Here is a 22,855-nt window from a genome sequence, read left to right on the forward strand (position 1 = left end):
CTTAATGTTTCATTGTCTTAATGTGAACTAAAAAACCGAAGTGAGAAATGCTAAGCCAAAATTGCTGCACTGAATGCCCTTGCTGACTAGGCTGATAAAGGCTGATTTCAGCAGAGAAATAAGGTTTTTTTTTTTACTAACTTTTAAAATTCACCCCAGCCCTACAAAATAATGTTACCTTCTGGTTTACTAAAGGTGTTCCTGAATGTGAAGACTAACTATTTATTACTACTAAGTTATGTTCCATGGTATTTGTGATTGCACAGGACAATGCATCCTGGGATACAACAAGCTAGAAGCCAAGAGAAGTTTAAAGGAAAAATGTTTTATAGGGTTAGTTATAAATGTCTTTGAATTTCCCCATAACCTATCTAATGAGGACATTCAGCACAAAAATCTGAGTGATTTTAAAATAGCTCCCTAAAATTAACCATCACCAAGCCTGTCAGTTGACTGACATGAGAACTGCAATTCAGGTTTCAGTCTGACTTGCAAATGTGATTGTTCTGATTCTTCTAAGACTTATTTTTTCCAGTAAAAAGTTGGAAAGACTGCATCTGATAATACCCAGTGGAAAAACCAGGAGGAAAATACTTCCAGAAAAATGAAGAACTTTGTTTCTTGTATGTCCATAAAGACGTATCAAAAGTAGCACAGCTTTTATATGACAATTCACATTTAAATCAAATTTTATGTGTTTGTTTAAGATTTGCTTGACTTCAGAATTTTAACTAGAAAATTGAAATAAAAGCATAAAAAGTTGAAGAAAATTTGTAAATACTCCAGGTGGAAAATTTTAAATTTCAGTGAAATATAATGACATGATAGTGATTAAAAACTAGAAAAATCTACTCGGATTAATATTCTGGTATGCAACGCACCAAGAGCAAAGCAAAACACAAACAATAATAAGGCTTTGACTCAAACCAACAAAATAAGAAAAAAATAGTTGACTGCCATCTATTTATTCTGAGTATTTCAACATGTAAAGTTGCCTCTTACTTGCAATGCTTAGATGTCACCAAGTTTTTGGTTTGGGAGCAAACATTCCACTTCAATTTTTGCATCTCCTGTTAAGAATGTTGTGCTAGTCGGTGAAAATCAACTGAAGGCTCTAACGTATTTTTTCATGATCTAGCTATGTGAATTGCAAAAGTAACCACACAGTATCAATGGTAAAAAATAGGTTATATTTTAAATCTGAGTTTTAGTAACCTAAAATGGTGCTAGTATAATTATAAATTTTAACCTGACCCATTAGTAGGCTAATAGACTTTAAAGCTACAAAGGAACCAATATTGATCATCTAAGCTTACCCCCTTAACACAGGCAGTAGCATTTCACCCATAATTCCCATATCAAGCCCATAGTTTGTGACATATCTTTTAAAAAGATGTTAAATCTAGATTTAATGACTGTCCAGTTAGTTATCCTCACTTAGTTTTATCCTCGTTTAAAATAAAATGTTTTTCTAATCTGAGTTTGTCTAGCTTCAGCCTCAAGTCAAATGTATTACAGAAGTCTAAGTATATTGTGTCAACATGGTTACCTTTCTCAGCTCAACTTGTAAGTTAACCAGAATATCAGATACGTTTGATGCTATCTATTTTCCATAAAATATTGTTGACTGGCACTAATGTACCATCATGTAATTCTTTAATGATTGCTTCCTGTATCAGCCATTTCTTGATTTAACCAGGATCAGGGTTGGCCTATAGTTACCCAAGCCATTCAGTTTACCCTTTTAAACTTTTGGCACACTAGCCTTTTTCCAGCCATCTGGAACTTTCCTAGTAATTCAAGACTTGTTAAAAATCAACACCAGTGGTTAAAAGAGATCCTTGGCCAGTTTTTTAATACTCAGGTGCAAATTATATTTAAAAATATTGAACTATAGTAGCTGTTTAACATCCAACTTAGTTACTGCTGGAAGAGGCAAAAAAATCATCACTGTGAGATGTGAATGCATCACCCAGCTTCTTTCCAAAAACCACATAAATATTTAATGAACACTTCTGCCTTTTTGTTTCATTAGTGACAATTTTCTCATTTCTCTTAGTAACGGACCTATCCTATTACTAGGATTTATTTTGTTCTTAATATATTTTTTTAAATGCCTTGTATTGTCCTGCTCCAATTGCTGAGTAATCATTCTTTGTTCTTGCTTTCGTTGATATCCTTCCTTCCACCTATTAATGTGTTAACTGATTTGTTCTCTCTCACACCTTCTTTTGACCAACCTTGCAATTGCATATTAACTTAAAATAACACTTTTCTAATACTGCAACGGGGCAAAACCAAATGTACACTTCTGGTCAGTTTCACCTTACAAGGTTGTACCTTAAAGTGGAAAAACTTCAGAGGCGTATCGCTATATTTGAGTTTTAGATTTTGCAGCTGGTAGTCCAGACATTAATTATATAGCAGGAGTGAGGAGGAGCATCTGCCGCTAGAAGAAATGCATCCTAAAGGCAAATGGATTGCTTATTTGTTTGTTTTGGGTTAGCGTTAACTATTTCTGCCCTTGTTCTGAAAGATAACTGGATTCATAAGCAAACCAAAATATGAAAAATCATGAACATTCTAATAAGGTTCTGTTTAGAATGAATGCTCATTCTGTTAACAGACTTCATTGTACCTATATAGTGTCACACACTGTATTCAGACATCTGAAGTGTCAGGACACAGAATGCCCCACTTCAGCTATTGATTTCCTTGTTTGGTGTGGCTTGTTAGATCCTTCCAGATGAATTAAATGGCTTTTTTCATGTTGTTAGTCATTAACACTAACTTTCTGGCACTTTATATTTGGATGTAACCACTGTATATGTGTTATCATTTCAATCTAGGACTTGCTATCCCATATGCTTCATGTAGATCCACATCAGCGATATACAGCAGAGCAAGTATTAAAACACTCGTGGATAGCCTGCAGGGACCAGTTGCCTCATTATCAGCTAAACAGACAAGATGCACCACATCTAGTTAAGGTAAAACAAAAAGTCCTCCATCTCAATATGTGTGAGCTTAACACTTGAAAGAAAAGCATTCTTTTTCTGACTCTGCTAATTATCATCTGCTAAATTCCAATTGCTGTTTCAGCTGGATTTAGGATGGCTTTTCACTTTCTATCCTAAACTGCAGATGTGACTTTTGGGATTTTTCAATATATTTTTTTTATTACAGAGGATGTTAGCATGGAAATAAGGACCTTGTTGAAAAGGAGTTAATCTACTTTTTACTGTATGTGCTTCACTTGAAGTTGTCCTTTCCATGGTTGCTCTGATGCTTGAGGGGGGTGGTACTTGTTCCCTCCTTCCCCATTAATGCCAGTGGAGGAGAGCCCTGTGAAGGGGGTTGGCAGAGGAAATAAGGAGAAGGGCAGTTGTTCCCAAGCTTGCTCCTCTGCCCAGATAAGCCCCTCTATCCTATTTCTGTGGGATCATGACTTTGTAGATCACAAGGAAGTATGTGGGATGAGAAGGAGAGTATCTACTCTGTTTGAAATTCCCCTCAGATTCTTTTTGTAGCATCCTTCACTGTATGCCCTTACTTTAGTTCATGGCCTTTGGTTCCTTTTGGCTCCTCAGCTGGATACCAGAATAGCCATGGCCACCAAAAACTCCAGTAGTACTAAACACGGAAGACTGGCTACTTAGCCACTTGTGTTGCTATGACCACTTCACCCAGTCATCCATTCTATACTGGCTTCTCACTGAATGCAGAATTCAAAGTCTCTCTCCTTGTATTCAAAGCCTTCTTGGGGATTGGCCCTAGTTACTTGAGAATCACCTCTGCATCCATTTTATGCAACTACGACCTCCCACTGTGTAGAACAGTGAAACTGTTGAAGATAGTTCATGGGTGCAAAAGAGAGATTTCTCAGGAGCTGGTCCTAGACTATGGAACCAGCCACTTTCAGAGCTCGATGCTGAGCACCTTTCTTAGAATTAGCATTCTCTCTGTCATCACACAGTGCACACACTCACTCATAAACATTCAAACAAAATATTGACAAACTAATCAAGGTTTTTGTCCTAGAGGCTGAGAGAAAAGATTGTTGCTGTTCTTTCTATTTTTTTAAATACTAAAGTAATTGGGGCAATGCTCATACCCAGATGGAGAATTTTCTGGAGGCTTTAGCAGGTCTCCAAGGCAATGTCTGTACATCAAGCTGGAATTTACACTTCCAGCTTGAGGAGACTTAGCTGCACTAGCTCTGATCAAGCTAGTGTGCTAAAAATAGTGTCGTTGCGGCAGCATGAACACAAGGAAGAGCTAGCTACCCTGAATATCTACCTAGCATCTCAGACAGGATCATCTTAGGCTGGCTGGCCCCTCCTGGTACTCGCAGGGCTTTCCTGGGAACCATAGCTACAAAAGGAGCAGAATGTGCAGCTTCTCTGGCATGGGTGTACTGCCCCCAGCCCTGCCCTCTGGTGGGACTGTGTACAAACCCCAGACAGGACTCAGGAGAGAGAGCTGCATGGAAGGGCTGGGGGCGGTACAGCCACGCCAGAGGAGCTACTGGCGTCGGGCTGCCCAGCAGCCCCATGTTCTGCTCCTTTTACTGCAGCTGTTCTAGAGAGCCGTGCAGTTCAGAAGTCTCCAGCACAGCGGGAGAAGGACAGGGGGTCGTCCCCGTCCCTCCCAGTTATGTGGGATGGATCATGGGGAGGGGATGGGGAGAGTGCATGAGCCCTGGGCTGAGGGCAGGGAGGGGAAGGGTCAAGTGGGGAGGTCAGGTGACCCCTTCTTCCCCCCCCCTTGAGCTGGTGCCCCCCCTTTGTGTCCCTCCTATGAGTGCAGCGTACTGGTAAGAAATGAATTCTACTTCCACCGCTGGCCTCATGAATATAGTGGAAATTTAATGGAAAGTGAAATAAATGTTACTGGTAAGAGGGAACAAACCTAAGGTGTGTGAAGAAGCCATGCTCAGAAGCCTTGAGGACCCAGGTATAAATATTAATTATCCCTTTATCAACACAAGGTTTTACAAAAGTAATTCTGCCCTAACACAAGTTCTCTCTGTGGCTTTTCCAGGATTCATAAAGAATTAATATTTAACATTCAGTGTTTTCGTTCCCAGATAACTTTTACAATCTTTGTGGATTTCATTGTTCTCTAGGGGGCCATGGCTGCCACATATTCTGCACTGAATCACAAGACATTTCAGCCAGTCTTAGAGCCTGTCGCAGCTTCAAGTTTAGCTCAACGACGGAGCATGAAAAAGCTAACTTCAACAGACTTATAGATCCACTGGGGCACCTTAGCCAAACTGGAGCAAAGGAAAATCCAATAAGTGGCTCTATATTTGCCTGACCTGTGATCGAAAGACATATATGGTTTCCTGCTACACTACTTGAATTCTGTAAAAGTCCTTTTTTAAAAGAAAAAAATCCACAGGTTCAGGGGGATTCACACTGTGTTGTTTTACAGGCAGTGTCCATGTTTATTTAACTTAAACTTCAGGGTACATCACAAAGATCATAAGGTATTTCCATACACTGTCCTTTCAGAGATTTGTTACAGATATTCTTTACATACTGTATAGTTTTGCTGGGTTCATGAAGTGGTTTAGGGGACCATTACCAATAACCAAGTTGTACGTAAAAAGTGTCACAGTGTCAGTATTTTTACCATCAAACCTATTTGTAAAAAATCCACAAGTTCTTACTTAAATTACTTTGTAATTGGGCACTTACCAATGGACTCCATTCATTTAACTCATTGATGCTAGAAGACAAACTGATCACCTTATTGTGCCAGTGCAAAATGCATTAGTGTTAATATGGGAGTTCTACACTTGCCTGGTGCCAAGAATTAAAAAGGTTTGTGTACAAATATTAAAAAATGGGGTGCATCTGAGACATTGCACTTCATCCATAAAATTAAAATGATCACTTGTGAACCAAACAACTGGATAACAAGTGACCTTGTTTAGAGAATGGGTGTCTCTAATGTCAGTGTGTGTTTCTGTCTATAGCAGTGGTGGGCCCATGCCGCTTCCTGCAGCTTCCATTGGCTGGAAACAGTGAACCACGGCCACTGGGAGCTGTGGGCAGCCGCGCCTGCAGACTGTCAATGTAAACTAACTGTCTCGTGGCCCGCCAGCAGATTACCCTGACAGGCCACATGTGGGCCACAGATTGCCCACCACTGGTCAGTTGTCATAAGCCTGGGGGAACAGCCCCTATTTTCAACATAAGATTTTACTGTGTCCTGTACTGAGCTATGAAAATGATTATATTTAAGTCTTCAAGAGTGAGAGCCTGAATAGTATTGGTACTACTTTAGATAGGACATGTGATAGTAGTCCAAGTAGTCCATATGCTTTTAGTTATCTTCTCTGTCCTTCTGTAACTTGACTGAATTAAGCCTTCCTATTCCATGAGGAACATAGGGACTTCACCACTGCCTGCCATCTTTTGACAGTCTCTTGCTGCAGTCTTAACTCTTCCCATATCATTTTGATAGCTTTCTATTGTGTATTTCCATGTTATGCTTGGTCTACCTTCTTGCCTCTTGCCCTCGGGGTTCCAGTCCAACTCCTGTCTTATGTTGTTTTGGTCTTTCCTCCATGTATGTTCTAGTCATCTTCATTTTTGTTCCATAATTTCCTGACATATCAGTATATTTTGTCGTCCTCCAGAGCTTGATTTTTTATTTATTTTTTTTTCCCCTGGCCATCTGATATTAAGGATTTGTTTTAGGCAGTTGTTTATGAAAACTTTGGAGTTTAGATAGTAAGGTCTTAAGTGTCCAAGTTTCAGTGCCATCTGTTAAGAATGACTTCACAATGTTGTTAAATATTTGAAATTTTCTTTGAAGGGCAAGATTTCTGTTTCTTCAGATCAGCTTTAGAGTTATGAAGGCATGTCTGTTTTTCGCTATTTTGACTTTAATGTCTGTCCTACCTGTTGTACTTGATATGTGAAATATTGGACCGATTCTATATCAGGCCCAGAAAATGTTGGTGTTTCTTGTTGTGTATTGATTTTCAACCCTACTAATTGTGCATATGCCCAAAGATAATTTGTTTCAGCTTGCATGCCTCTCTGAGCATAAGATAGGAAGTTGATGTCACCTGCAAAGTCTAGATCGTCTAACTTTTGTGTGAAACTCCATTGTAAGACCACAGAACAATCAAGTGGCATTCTCATTACCCAATGTGCTACCAGTAAAAAGGTCATGGGTGACATAAGGCATCCTTGTCTGCTGCTGGTGGTAAACTCAAATGGCTTAGCTAGCTGTTACATATTACTGGCAGGTCATATTTTCACAGAAACTCTGTGTGATCACAAATTTCTGAGGGATTCCATAGTGGCATAGCAACTTCCATAAAGCTGTTTTATCCACTATATCAAAGGCTGTCCATCAGTACCTGGCTATCCCTCTGTACGTAGACTATATTGCTGTTCCTTTGGCAATCTTTTCTATTGAAGAGAAGTATATTCAATGTTAGCTTATCCTGGATTGTTAGGTAAACTGACATTTCATTGTAGCATATTTGGCACATAGTTTATTAATTTTATTTATTTAAATGTATGTAATTGCTCCTATGTCCCTTGGCACATGTACAAATATTACAAAAGATAAATGCAAAGACTTGTGACACTGTTAAAAACCCTCTCCTTGGCTAACCACAGGTGAAATCTGGGAAAATAAGTAAGCCTTGAAATGTGCCCTTAAAGTCAGTAGGTACAGGATTTTGACCAAAGAGGGGTGAGTAGGTTCCACGGTTGTGGACCTCACAGAAAATATCCTGCTGTCCTCTCACTCTCTATTTGAATGTCTGGGCATTTAGTTAACTATCTCAGCTGACCTGAACTACTTTGGTATATGTCACAGAGAGAGAGAGAGAGAGAGAGAGAGTGTTAGTCTGTAGTACTGCCAGGTCCCAAATGATTTTAGATTTTTCTAAATCAGAACCAACACTTTGAATTGCACCTAGGAGTGAACTGTAATCTCATGCAATTCTCAGAGGATGTGATTAAAAAACGCTTTTCATGAAGGTTTAGATGCTACTACACAATTGTTCTGATATAGTAGCATGATAAACATTTTAAATATTAGGAAAGTATACTAGTGATGTACCGCTAAATTTGAACACGCTGAGAATCATTATGATCAAAAATCAATTATTATCCTGACTTGTCTGCTATCATTGAATTTCTAATCCCGTAATGTTTTTATAGCAGATCATAAACTGTTAATCTGGGGTGAGGGGGAGACTTTGCATACTGAGATAATAGAATACTGTGAAGGCTTTTGGGGGGATTCTGGAATAACAAAAGTAGCAGTAACTCATCCTAAAATGTGGAGGTGACTCGCTGCGTTTTTTGTTGTCATTGGGAGTACTGTAGATGTGCAGGAGGTAGGAATTGCCTTACTGAACAATTAAGAATTTTAAATTAGGATGCTTATAGTATGGGATCTAATGAATATGAAGAACATGTGTATGCTAGTGTGTCATGCCTGCTACTCAGTTTCTTGGGTGTAATAGGGTGTTGGAAATATTAAGGCCTATTTGTACCCAATTTGAGGTACCTGTTTGAAATGCTTGAAAAGTAACAAAGAACACAGCTGCCACATGGGAAAAATACTACTTAGAAAGAATTCTGCATCTTGCGTGTTCTATGCTTTTTTCATTACTAGAGACCTTTGTGTGCAATTAAGTGTACACCCATCCATATTTCCCACCTAATATTGTAGTTAAAAACTATTTCTATCAAAACTGAGATCACAAAAAATTAGACTCTGGATGGGGAACAGAGCAAAAAGCATGTTTAAAAAGAGAGGTCCATTTGTAATGTAGATTTTAATGTTAAAGTAATAAAAATGCGGGAAAGAGAACATCTAAGATGCTAAGCTTAATTGTTTTCAATTTTTTCCCTCATAAAGTTGCAGCTGGTCTTCTTTGGTTTTATTCATGAGTGATTTAGCAGTGTTTGCATTGGTATTTTCACTTAACTTTTTCAGACCCACTATGCAATAAGCACCTTACAAGTATGGTGCACTAAATTGGTAATAAGCAGGCCAAGATACTTAGCATGTAATGGTGTCTTCCTGGAGTGGAGGATACAGTTGTAAAGAGGAAAAATGTACAGAGACATGCTGATTGGTGAACACAGAATTTAGAACACTTTCTAAGTCAATCCTGCAGTTGAGATAAGAACATCACGAAGCTCCACTACAAGTGGCACTCCCCGGGCAAAAATAAGGTTTCCTTGGCTGCACCATTAGAGGGGTAATCTTTTCACAGAGACAAACTGTGTAGACAACACCTTTGTTATATTTGACACACTACACCAGGCCTACATGGCATGTCTATTTCCACTTTTATTTTGGGAATAAGGCACACTTATTGTAACTAGTGCAAACAAAATCCTGTCTAGATGCTTAAAATTTCATCATGTCAGTCTTTCAGTTTCTGTGGGTATTGCTGGAATAAAGTTTCACCTTACATTTCCAAAACACCCCCCTACAGTGTTTCATAAAACAATCTTCATTAATGCTCTTTTGGGGTTTGAACTGATTTTTCTCATTTTAAAGGAAAATGCCAGTTTTGCAGAACCCAGTAGTTATGGAATTTAAAAGGTAAGCAACATGAACTCCTCATGAGTAATCTGTGAATTGTTTGAAAATGAAGATAATTGCAATTATTTGAGTCTTTGGTAGGGGCTCCTGAAAGGTATAATTTGTGTCATGTACATATAGCTACCACACAGTCAAAGATGGGGTCGCCACGTGTCCAGTTTTCAGCCGGAACACCCGCCCTCTCCCACACTCTGAACCTCTCGGGCCCCAGCCCAGAGTTCCGTCCTGCACACCTTACTTCTGTGTCCATCCCAGAGCCTGCACCCCTAGCCGCAGCCCTCACCCCTCCTGCACACCAACCCCCTGCACCAGCCCAGTGAAAATGAGTGAGTGAGGGTGGGGGAGAGCAAGCGTCAGGGAGGGGATGGAGTGAACGGGGATGAGGCTTGGAGAAGGTTTGGGGCGGGGCAGGGCCTCAGAAGGGGCGGGGCAAGGGTGTTCGGTTTTGTGGGATTAGAAAGTGGGCAACCCTAAGACTGTAAACTGGTTAGCATTTTATTGTGGGTACTGGCTTAAAAATAAGCTACAATACTGTAGTAAATTTTTTACTTTCATTCTTAAGTCCTTTATAAAAACAGAATGGAGAGCTACTTGTATATAGGGATTTTTGCAGTGCTAATTACCATCCTACTAATATGATCCAACACGGGTTAGTGTCTCAACTATAATTCCCCAGCAAGAAGCCTGCCAAAAGTCTTAGTCTCAGTAGTGCAATTGTAATCAAAGCCTTTTTTTTCAAAATACATATTCACATAGAGCCTCACCAGCTTCCACTCTAGTAAGTGGCAAGACTCATATTTACTTCAGTTTGAGCTGGAGCAGATCTGTAATAAAAGGCATCATACCCTATGCACTGTGAGACTGTAAAATGTAGAGATCTGCAATGTGCTCCTGGCCCCATTGCTCAAAAGTTATGCGGTGGCACCAACAGCAGATGTTGCAGAATCAGAAGTATCTAGGGAGCTTCAGTATGGGCAGATTGTCTAAAGCTTTGTCTTATGTTTTGGCTTTTGTGATCTGTTGTTGAATACAGGTTTTAGTTTTTGTGTGTGTTCCTTATGCTCAAAAGGAGAGCATTCCTTTGGCCACACTAGAAACTTGCGATGTATGTAGTTGTACAGAGGCTGTCCAATTGCTGGTAGCACAGCTATATAGCTTAGATGTCCTGCTTAGTGAGTACTTCCAGAGAGCGCATCTCATGGATATGAAAATGAAAGTCAACCCCACACCAGTCCTCTGTTATCTTTAGACTTCCAGTTATAGAGCTGAATTATCCTTATCCCTTTCTCTTTAGCTTTGAAAAAGTAATTTAAAAAAACTTATACACTCACTGTATATTGTAAGAGTTGAAAAAATAAATTAATTGAAACATCCAATAATTAAAACGGTATTTCTAGCAAATTTTAAGATGTGCTTTAACAAGCATTCATTGTAGGCGTCTGTTCATTAGTGCATTGTAACAGGTTGCTATAACATCGAAGTACTTAATTTATTTTTCAGATGTTACAATTAGAGGAGGGTGAAGCCTGCAAAAGATGGAGATTCGGTTGTATAAATTGTCCAAAAGCATGATTATCCACACTTAGTCAACAGAATGAGGCTAAAATAGCCATGCGAACAGGGTTTTGTACACTACTATAACCGTAACGTTTCTTACTCCCAGCCAAAAACTGGAAGCATGCATTTAAGGTAAATGAGAGATTTTTTTTAGAAGTTAATTTTCAGTGTGTTTAATCTCCTGTTTGATTCAATGGTAGTAAAGTTGTGGGGGAGGGGAATCCTTTAGTTATATAATACCACAGGAGCAATATATTTGACACAACAGTTGATCCACAATCACTTATTGAAGCATTCATACATATTACCAAGTGTGTGTATGTATAAAAAACACATGCTGTACTTGGTTATATACCACACTTCTGTATTAGCAACTGTTCAATTAAGTGATTTCAGAATACTAGCTGTCCTTATTTCCAGTGTATATTTTTAAGAATAATTGCTCCCAAACTGCAATATTTTCCTGACTGTTGATAAACCTGCATATTTCTTTGTGAATATAAATAATATGGAAATTAAATTGAGGAAAAGCAGCTGTATGGCAAAAGCTGAATAGCAGAGTAACAAATCTGTGTTTTTGTTGTTTTATTTTTTTAACCTTTTATAATACAAATCCTTGTCTCTTATTCGGTTTTTTCTATGTAAGGAAAACAAATTCTTTTGTGAAAAGGCATCTTTAAACTCTAATTGGCAAGTCCCCTTATTGGTAAATATGTTTCAGAAATAATCATTCAAACTCATTTATAGTAATCCAGCAGTAATTACACCTGTTTTTGTTAGGGTACTGAAAAATACAGCAAGAAGGTATCTCCTTAGCAGGGCAAAGTGTTACTATAATATGTATGTTGCATTAGGCTTACTATTGCATTGTCATAATTTCCCAAGCACTTTGGCATTCTTGCACTGATACTCTGATTATAGCTAAAACTGTTTTGGCATGTGACTGGGCATAAATCTCAATATATGAAAGGGCATTAAAGTTCATACAAAGCGTGCAATTCAATTATATGCTATCTGAGGTACTTCAAAGATGAACTATACAAAAGGTCCCCGTTGTCAGATATTGTAACTATCGTTCCTTCTCTAAACATATTGTGGATTTTGTATCATATTGTATTTATTTCATTTTTTAAAAGATGTTTTCTTTAAAGCTCTGTACATATTGACATTAAAGTTTGCATTGTACTACATTCTTCTGCTTGTAAGGCTGAATCCAGTAGTGCATTATACAGTATGTATTTTTTCTTTTACACTATGCTGCTAAATATTACTCATCTGGAATTACAACATGCCAAAGACGACTTAGAAATTGTATTTATTTTTGTTAAAAGCATTGTGAATAATTATAGAGGGACAGTTTTAAATAGCTGGCAGTTCCTTGGGTATTAGGAAAAAAGTACAAATTTATTCTTTATAACTGACCTAATGTGATTGTGTGTGATTCAGAAACTTTTCGAGCCCATTTTAACCTTTTTTTAAAAAACGAGCCAACTTTTATAAAATAACCTATACTGTGAATTGCATTATTTATTCTACCTTGCTATATATTTCAAGCATAAATCAAAAGCCTGTTGTATATTTGTAATCACAGCATAGTGTTTTAATATGTGTATATTAAACACTTCAAAAAACATACCTACACAACAGATATGAGTGAAGTATGAACTTAGTGGGATGATCCACCACTTCACATGATTTTGATGTTTTTATTGTAGGTTTTCTGGTTGTTCAAGAAATCCTTTTTATACTCTACAGCAGGGGTAGTCAATTATTTTTTGTCGAGGCCCAAATTTCTGGGCCCAGGTATAGTCAACGTCCAAACTCCAGAGAAAATCATTTAAAAAAAACCAAAAACCTAATAATAAATAGATTTTGAGGTCCATTCAAAAGTATCTGGTGGTCCAGATTTGTCCCACAGTCCTCCTATTGACTACCCCTGTTCTACAGGAATAGCTTTCTCACAAAGGCTTCGATCCTGCAAATACTCATGAACATACTTAACTTCAGACATGTGAGGAGCCCCATTGCAACTAGTGGGATCTACGCAAGTGCTGAAAGTTAAATGTGGAAATCATGGTTTGCCAGATGAGGGTCTAAAAACTCAAATTACAGTCCATGCCTCTGACTTCAATTTGAGTTTATTTTAAACTGAATGACCAAGGCCAACTCACTGAAGAATTTGCCTGGCTTGTAGATGAGAGGGTCATTATTGCAGTAACAATTACAGTTAAAATATTCACAGAATAGTGGATAACACTGAATACCATGTTTTATGATGTGAAATATTAATTTACACAAGAATATTAAATGTTTGACTGACTTATGGGCACATGCAGTGTAATTTGTAGCAGTGTCATTTCCAGGATATTTGAGATACAAGGTGGGTGAGGTACTAGACCAACTTCTGTTGGTGAGGGAGTCGCACAGAGCCCTTCTTAAGTTGTAGGAAAGGTACTCGGAGCATCATAGCTAAATGCAAGGGGAACAGATTGTTTAGCGTAAGTAGTTAGCACATTTTCTAAGGGACCATTCAAGATAGAGTGGCCCGTTAACACCTCTGCAAAAATGGGGTCAAGCTTTCTCTACACTACCACTTTGGGGGGAGAGGGGGTTGTGTTTTTTTTCATACCCCTGGCAAATGTATGTTTCACCAGCAAAAGTGCTGGTGTGGACAGCACTATGTCAATAGGGGTAGTTTGAGCTCTCTTCTGCCAGCAAAAAGTGGCTACCCAGGAGACCTCACAGCTGTGCCATTGTAAGCTCCATAATGTAAACATAGCCTTAGTGCAGTAGTTTTCAAACTTTTTAGGCTGCATGCCCCTTTCCAAATAATGTAGTCTACTGCATACCCCCATCTGAGACGGGCAGAGGCAATGTGTGTGTGTGTGTAGGGGGGGACACATGGGCACGCAGTGATGGAACAATTTGTATAGTGCGGTTGCTGAAAGCTATTGAACAAAACTGTAAACCCTGCATATGATGGAAACCACTTCAAGTCAGTGCTGCCACACCCCTACCACCCCTGGAGTCATGAGCCCCCAGATTTCTGCCTTCCATTTAGCAACAGCCTCTAGAGGTTTTCAAACTGGAGTGTGTCCCCTTAAGAGGCCATGGAGGAAGATCAGGGAGCGAGCAGTGACACCAGACAACTCGGATCAGCCCAAATGGCGAGGTTCAAGCCAGCCCTGTGCAGTGGAGCTTGTGGAGGGAGTGGTACCTCCATTCCCTGACTCACCTTAGGGGGCCACCCAGCCTGTGTGGGCTTGGGGTGGGGGTCACCCAGACAGGTCCCATTTGCTTTTTAAAATATTCAAAAAACCCAGGAATGATAACATAGCATGCCTTTGCAGTATAAAATTTCTGTCCCTTTTTGACAGCTGGGACACCTTTTGACAACTAAATCTTCATCAGTTTGATGTTATATCAGTGATTTATTATGGGATGCAACAATAGCCATTTCAGTTTATTTTAGTGTCTCTAGCACAGTTGTGATTGTCCTGCAAGTCAGTGTGTTAGAGAGAGTGCTACCACGCCGTCTTCCAGATATCCATGGATTGGAAAGGGGAGAGATGTATCTTCCCATTCCCTCCAGCAAATGGCAGTAAGGGATGACAGGTAATGTACATATACTGCCAAAGTACCTTCAGAGCTGCCAGTCCACTGTCCTGAAGCGCTTTCCAGTACTCCCGCGGTTGGGATTTCTGAGAATTTCATCATGTCCATGAATTGAATGTTTTTGGATTGCAATGGTATTTCCTGGCACCTCATTCTCCAGGCTTAGCAAAGCATTTCTTCAGTCAATGGCAAGAAAGCACTGGCTATGCCATTTCCTGAGAGATAAAAGATGCTGCTTCCAGACTATGCTCTTGGTTGCAAGAAAATTGATTCTTTCATGTCTCCAGATTTTTAGATTACCACTAAGGGCTCAATTTAAGTCTGCTTTCACTGACCTTGTTCACTAGCTATAAGCCAGGTTGTGCTGCCACACAAGCAAGGCACTGCAGGCACAGCTGTCCTGTTCTTGATTGATTCTGAGGGCATGGGTACATTACCTGCTGGATTGACGAGCAGGGGTCTAATCTAGATGCAATAAAACAACCCCCGGGCACTCTCCCGTTGACTCCAGTACTCCACCTGGGTGAGAGGCGCTGGTGGAGTCGACGGGAGAACATCAGCCATCGACTTACCGCAGTGAAGACTTCAGCTATGTGAATAACATAATAAAGTTTTATAACTTAGATCAATTCCCCTCCCCCCTTGTGTAGACCAGGCCTGGGACCCCAGCATGTATTGGTCTTTTGGGGAGGGAGGAAAGGCATTTTTCATTAAATAGATTTGCAGAGCTCTCCAGGGTGCTTTGATTGGCCTGCTCGCCTCCTTAGCACCTGGAAAGTGCTCTCTACACTGCCAGATACCTCAGAGGTGGTTGCTGAAGAAGCAGCTTCCCCACACTGGCCCCCATAATGGTGAGGACAGATGGACTCTAGCTCATGATCAGTCCCAGGAAGCATGTAGGGTCCCTGCTTTAGCTGAAGGTGAGAAGTCCAGCTCTATTCAGACCTGTCCCTATGACCTCCCTTGGCTGCTTCTTACCATCACTTTTTACCACACTGCTTCCCCACTACCTCTCTAGGTTCTCCCTTCTCCTGGGGCCAGGGCTCGTTATGGAATCCCCAATAAATTTCAAACCTCTGCCCTCCTTGGGCTTGACCTGTTCCTACTCAAGTCTCCCTTACACAGTTCATCAGTTAAATACCTTTGAGGTCTCTGTCTCCTAGGAAGTTCCTGCTCTTTTATTAAGGCTCATCACCAGTGCTTGCACCACCCCAGTGGCTGCTCCTGGTTAGTCCTGGCCTTTTGCCAGACTTCCTTGCTCCAGCAAGGATCTCCCTGGGCCTTCCACATTGATCCTGCTGACTTCTCCAGTGCCAGGAGAGGGACTGTAGATCTCCTTCCCTTTCTCTCCCACAGGGCCTTCTGCTCCACATGTCCTGCCCTTAAAGCAACCATCCAGATCCTTTCCCTGCTGAACTTCATCTTTAAATCTGACCTACCCTCCAGGTGCAGCCAGCTAGCATAATTGGCCTGTGAGGCTCCATTAACCTATTTATTGCCCATGTGGGCTTAACATCCCTCTAGCGGTTTGAGGTTCATGAGCACTCCAGCAGGAACAACTGGAAATTCTCCCTGTCCTGTGCCACCTACTGCACAGCAGCACCTGGATGCTCATGTCCCAGAAAAAGCCACCCCCACTCCAGCCCTCTGGCCTCCACAGAGCAAGGCTTACTTGTAAGCAACCAAACAATAATCCAGGCAAGCTGATCCACAACATAAGGCCGCCTTATTCTCCACAGTGGACTTTAATGGTAGGATGTCAGGATGATGATGATAATTTTTGACTGTTCAGACAGATGTCCATTAATGCAAACACCCAGGACAGGGTTTAGGCAATGACAGTTGGCAAGAATGCTCCGGTCTTCAGAAGGGCATGATTATTGCTATTGTTATTTATCAATGAAGCTACATACCCTGAAATACTCAACTGGCTTTTTGAAATGCAGAAGCCCTTCCCCATACGATGGCTCTGCAATTGTCCATTTTCAGGCTTCCTGCTCATGTTGGACTGCTCTATGCTCTTATGGTGAGGGAACCTGGGGCTGGTTAGTCATAGATTTCAAGATCGAAGGGGCCATTGTGATCATCTGGTCTGACTTGCTGGATAGCACAGACCATAGGCCTTAATTACTGTTTGAACTAGAACATATTAAGGCTTGATTTTAAAGTTATCAGTGATAGAGGATCCACCACAACCTTTGGTAAGTCATTCCAGTGCTTAATTATGTTGACTATGTATGTCTTATTTCCGGTCTGAATTTATCTAGTCTGAACTTCCAGACACTGGATCTTGTTATACCTTGCCTATTATCAAATGTGTTCCCGAAGTAGGGACCTGTAGACTATAATCAAGAATGGCCCACATTCTTTGTTCCTACATGTATACATTTACATCTGCCCATATTAAAATGCATATTCTTTGCTTGTGCTTTGCTTTCCAAATTGCTCTGTATCAGTGATGTGTCCTCTTCGTTCTTTACCACGCCCCCAATCTTTCTGTTATCTGCAAACTTCATCAGGGGTGATTTTTGTTTTCTTCCAGGTCATTGATAAAAAAGTTAAATAGTATAGGGCCAAGAACCAATTATTGCAGGACCCCATTATTTTTGTATCATTATAGTTTTTAATCAAAATGTCATGTGGTACCAAGTCCAGTGACTTACAGAAGTGTTATAAACACTCTTACCTTTATTAGCAAAACTTGCAATATCTAAAAAGGATACCAAGGTAGTTGGACAGGACCTATTTTCTATACGCCCAAGTTGATTAGAATTAATTATATTACCCTTCTTTAATATGAGTCCTGCATCAGCTACTCCTTTTGCCCAAGATCTGTCAGGCTGTCACACCTATAATTAGCTGAGTCATTCCATTTACTCTTTTTAAATATTTGTTCCTAAATCCTAATCTGTGTACCTGAGAATCCCCTCCTCCCCCAGCTTCCTGAGCCTTCAGGAGGCAGGAATTAATTTCAAGAGCAAATACCACACTCAACAATCTAACACGCATGAGTAGAGACGAGCCCTTTGTTAATATTAGGGATAGATTGGGGGTGGAGGTGGGTGTACAAGAGTCACACACATACCCCAACAGTCATGCAATATGTGCAGGCCTCAACACCCCAATGTACAGATTAATACAAACAGTTTCAGCCCCAGTTTTAGCACCAAATGGTTCCTTCCAAGTTCCAACCCTTGCAGCAGTCACTGTTGGTTGGGTACAGTGTGAACTTGGAGGTGGAGGGGTCTTTGTCTCTGCTGCATGCTTGATGTCTATAGACTAACCATTGTTTCTAGTTATTTAAATAGGTTATTTTGGCTTTTAATTTAAGGTGGAGGGCTCTGACCATGCTGTAATCTGGTACTGGTCACATGCATGGTCAGTGCATAATCTACACAACAGGCTAGGGATGTTAAAAGTCTGAGTGGTGGTGCAGCAGGGCTCATAGGCTCCCTGCCAGACTCTGCACAGCTCCTTGGAAGTGACCAGCACATCTCCCTGGCTCAGGGGTGCCCAGGGAGGCAGCGCAGGGGGTGCCCCTGCCCCAAGCACTGGCTTTGCAGATCCCATTGGCTGGGAACTGCAACCAATGGGAGCTGTGGGGGTGGTGCCTGTGGGTGAGGGCAGCATGCAGAATCCCCTAGCTACTCCTCCACCTAGGAGCCAGAGGAACATGATGCCGCTTGTTGGGAGCCACCTGAGGTAAGCGCCACCCAGAGCCAGCACCCCTCAGCCTGTCCTGCACCTCAATCCCTTACCCCATCTCAGAACCCCCTCAGTCCTAACCAAACTCCCTCTTGGAGCCTACACCCCAAACCTCTCATCCCTGGTCCTACCTCAGAGTCCACACCCTAACCCGCTGCCCCAGTCTGGAGCCTCCTCCCACTGAACCCCTTGGCCCCATTCCCCTGGCCAGATCCCCCTCCTGTGCCCCAAGAGCCTCATCCCTGGCCCCATCCAAGATCCTGCACCCCCAGCCAGAGCCCATATCTCTGTCCTAGCCCAGTGAAAATGAACAAGGGTTGGGGGGAAGGAGGAGGGAATGGTATGGGCAGAGGTGGGGCAAGGGTATTCGGTTTTCTGTGATTTGAAAGTTGGCAACCCTACAATGGATGCAGCTCTACCAATGCTGCTCAGTTTGAAACTGCACCCCACTCTTGCAGGGCCTCTCCTTAATGATGTCTGTTGAACAGATATGGATAAACATCCACTCAGGATTAGGATGATCCCACACCATACACTTTAGATTCACAAATTATTTTTTAGTGTGGTAAACCAATGCTAATGGATTGTATGAGTTTGATAGCTTTGGTGACCAAGGCCCCCTCGCCACAGTAGCAATACAGCCTTCCACCTTACCCTCCCACTTGTTTATGTTCTGGTGCCCAGTGGATAAAGTACCCCAGGTCTCAGTCTTTGGAAATAAAGTTTATAAAAAGCAAGCTGGGCTGCTGAAGGGAGCATGTTTTTAGTAGCACCTGAGGGACCATCCCCTTGGATTGGCTTTTTTCTCCACACTTGCCAGCCTCCTGAAGAAGAGCAACTAATCAGGGCTGCTGCAGGAAGCAGGCAAAGCCCTCTTCCCTTCCTCTCAGGAACCAACACACCATTCTCATTGGAAAGAGTGTTGGGAGTCCAACAGCTCACGGTGGCTCCACTCCCTCTTTCTCCCTTCCCACTCCCTCCCTGCAACATGCAGCCTGGGAATGGGGAAGGGAACCCTCATGCAGCCTGTCCCCAACCTGAGAGGGAATGGGGTGAGGAACCCTGGGAGCTGTGGGAGGAGTAGAGAGGTGAGGCTGGTCAGGGCAGAACTGATATGGAGCTGGAAGGCAGGCTAGATTTGGGTGTTGGGGCAGAACTGCTGGATTATGGGCAGATGTGGGGCTGATGACAGACCTCCTACACACACACTTTTCTGACCACTTTAAGCTCTGCTGGTGCCCCACCTACAGGAAATGACAGGTGATCTAAAATTTCATGATCTACCCTGCAGCTCCACAGAGGCCACTGTGGGGCAAGGAGATGCCCGCAGGTCTGAGCCCCCAGGGGTGGTGGTGGCCCCAGAGTTCCCAGCCACGCCGCAGCTGCTCAGTCCCTTCCCATTTTATCATGGATATTTTTAGTTAAAAGTCAGGGACAGGTCACAGTTTCCATGAATTTGTCTTTATTGCCCATGGCCTGTCTATGACTTTTACTAAAAACATCCACGACAAAATCTTAGCCTTAGGCATAGACCACTGCACAGCTCCCAGAGGATAACACGGGGGTTCTGTTAATCCTACCTAGATTTGACCCAGCAACCAAGACAGGAAATACTCCATTTAATTTAATCTGCTCAAATCTGAAGCAGGGTTTTCAGCTATGAAAATCAAGTGCCTTTACCAACTGCACCACTTAACAGCCAGTACTCGTGCCCCGTTGTCAGAGAATGCTGACAAAGGAAATCTCCCCGTCCCTAGAATACTATTCACCAAGCTCTCCCGTTATTCCTTTCCCTCCGCACTTCTCCTTTTGGCCATTAGATGGTGCCATTACCTAAATTAAACTAATGGTATTGTCAACGCGGCGCTATGACTGGAGTACAAAAAGTATGCTTCATTTACTAGACTGAAGCTCAAGCAGTTAACCTTGCCTCTTTACCATTGAGTAATCAGACTGAGATTTTACAAACCTTTCTATTTCATTAAACAGATTTTAATCTGTAATAATTATTAAAGTCAGATTACAATTAAATGCTAAATACTGAAAGGGAGGATTGAAATTCATTTTTTAATTACATTTTTACCCCTAACTATTTTGTGGACAAACCTTTGTCTATAATCATGACAAAGCATGCTACTGGGACATAGCTTTGAAGGGGTGTTTACAAACCAGGCAAACTATTTTTTTGTCAGCCCCCATGAGTCATAGGAGATTTCTTGTATTTTTCCTGGATCCCATAGAACCTCCCTAGTTCTTTTCCCTGACCTCTCTGTACCTCATCGGCTCTCGTTCATAGGGCAAGTAGTGTCTTCTGGCTAGTCTACAGCATGCACTTTAAGGAAAGGTTGCCAGAGCAGTATGTGTCATCTGGACAGAAGGCTGCTTCTTCCTGCAGCAAGGAACCATTTCTAGTTATGTCCTAGGTCTGTGGAAGAATGAGGCCATATTTCTAATGTTGGTGTGTGTTTGCATGATTCCTCTCTGTTTTAAACATGCTTCTAGGATATTAATAGTAACCTTATGTAAGCCTACGGTGAAACGCTCCAGAGGAGAAAGATTCCTCTATTGCTGGAAATGGAAAAGTGCTGCCATAGAAAGCTTCATTTGCCTAGGCTACCACCCACAATTCCTGAAGTGACACGTGAGAAGTTACCATAACCAAACATGAATTTGGATTGGCGGGGGAGGGGGTAGTGGGATTCTTACTTTGTGGTAACGAGATCATTTCCAAGCAGTGAGGCCTGTGCTCAAGGTTCCTAAATGCTCTTGGTTCCCTGCTCATGAAAATTTTGCTGCAAGAGAGCTCTCTCCTCTGAGGGGCCTCCAGTAAGGCCCAGCCTACCCGGAATGTAAAGAGAGCTGAATTGCTGAGCTAGTCCAGGTGGTGATGCCTTTGTGACCAGGAAAGCAGCTCCTTTAGGACTGGAGACAGACCCATAAAAAGACGTGTGGACTATTGCTACTAGCTGATTCAAACTGCAGTTTCATGGATAGATGAAGTAGTGTAGCCAAGGGACTAACCCCTGTGGGATTCTTGCCAGTGGAGGAGAAGGGAGTTACATTTCTAGTGGGCTTTAAAGCCAAACTGAGCCAGATATTATATCTCTATACTGTACTGATTGTATCACAAATCCATGTGGTCCTCATTTAGACTGGGCAAGAGTTCGTGGCACAAACCGACTAAGTCATATTTAACTTGAGCTGTCGAGAGACCAGGATAAAGGTCATCTGGAAGGTAGATCTGAAGAGGAGAGAAGTTGGTCTGAACATCAACTTCCTTGGAGTTGATGTTTTAGGATATCTCCTGCTCCACAGAGTATCCAGCTCTGTTTTCTGTTTGTGGTGCCCAAAACATGCAGTTTGTAGCCTCAACAATATGTTTATCATTCTAGCCCATCTTTAACAACCTGGTTAAGATACCCGAGGATTTGTTACAAATATTACCATGTAGGTGTTGTGTGCAGAGACAAAAAAGTTGACCACCCTTAATATCAAGCATTCTTTAACTAATTTCCCCACACACCAAACTGAAAACAAACCCTGTAGCAATCTTGTTAAATTTTCATGCATCTCATAAAAATGATCATATTTTTAGCTGGCCAAAATAATTAATTTAAATGCACTGGAAACGGCAATCAGTGATGAAATATACCACCAGAAGGGTCCATTTTGGAACATTAGTAACATAACTGAAAGTTCCTAGCAAACTACTGTCAAAGGCAATATAAACTTGGTTTCAAATTAATTAATGTAAATAAACATATTAAACGCTACAGGCCAAATTAATATTTCAAAATTCTTCACCATTTATTACTGTGCTTATTTTTTTTAGTTAAACATATTGTGAGCTATAGCAGATTAGGATTTAATGTTTAAGGTAGTTCAAGGAGTTATAAAGCATGTTTCAAATACAAGAGACTAGCTTATAAATCCCAAAGTGTTTAATCCCCACATATTTCAACTGGGCTTTATGCGGGTGCAGCAATTTGCCTGTGTGCATTCAGATGCAGGATCAAGGCTGTAGTGTGCCTAGATGGTGTGAAGGGGGTTGCTTATTCAGTTTAACTACTCCTCTGACATTTTAAAAATAAAACAAGTTCTTATGTTTAAATGCTAACTTCTGAGAGCAAACTAAAGTGAACCCAGAAAAGTCAGTCTATAACAGGTAAATATTTAATGTATTGATAATAATGCTCAGTGAATTTTGTGTTGGTGAGATGTACCTGCTTGAAGTCTGTCATCAAGAAGACTTCAGATGGAATTTTTTTTTTGTTACTACTCGAATTGGACTTGAGCTGTTTAGGTCCAGATCCAAACTCCCTTCAAACTTCACAAGTATTCCGCTCTGGAGTTTTGGTTTGTCCTATTATAGAGACAG

General features: G+C 41.2%; 1 protein-coding gene across 2 annotated transcripts in view; it reads left to right on the plus strand.

The window, feature by feature from the left end:
• RPS6KA6 (ribosomal protein S6 kinase A6) overlaps positions 1 to 12,458 on the plus strand; it is a 78,995-nt gene extending 66,537 nt beyond the window's left edge. For both annotated transcript variants that reach the window (XM_032765473.2, XM_032765474.2), the window contains 2 exons: positions 2,850 to 2,990; positions 5,129 to 12,458. In XM_032765473.2, coding sequence (XP_032621364.1) covers positions 2,850 to 2,990; positions 5,129 to 5,254 — 267 coding nt within the window. In that variant the 3' untranslated portion in view covers positions 5,255 to 12,458. The remainder of the gene's footprint in view (positions 1 to 2,849; positions 2,991 to 5,128) is intronic.
• Positions 12,459 to 22,855: the final 10,397 nt, after the last annotated feature.

The sequence above is a fragment of the Chelonoidis abingdonii genome, chromosome 8 (genome assembly GCF_003597395.2).
Source record: "Chelonoidis abingdonii isolate Lonesome George chromosome 8, CheloAbing_2.0, whole genome shotgun sequence".
NCBI lineage: Eukaryota > Metazoa > Chordata > Testudines > Testudinidae > Chelonoidis > Chelonoidis abingdonii.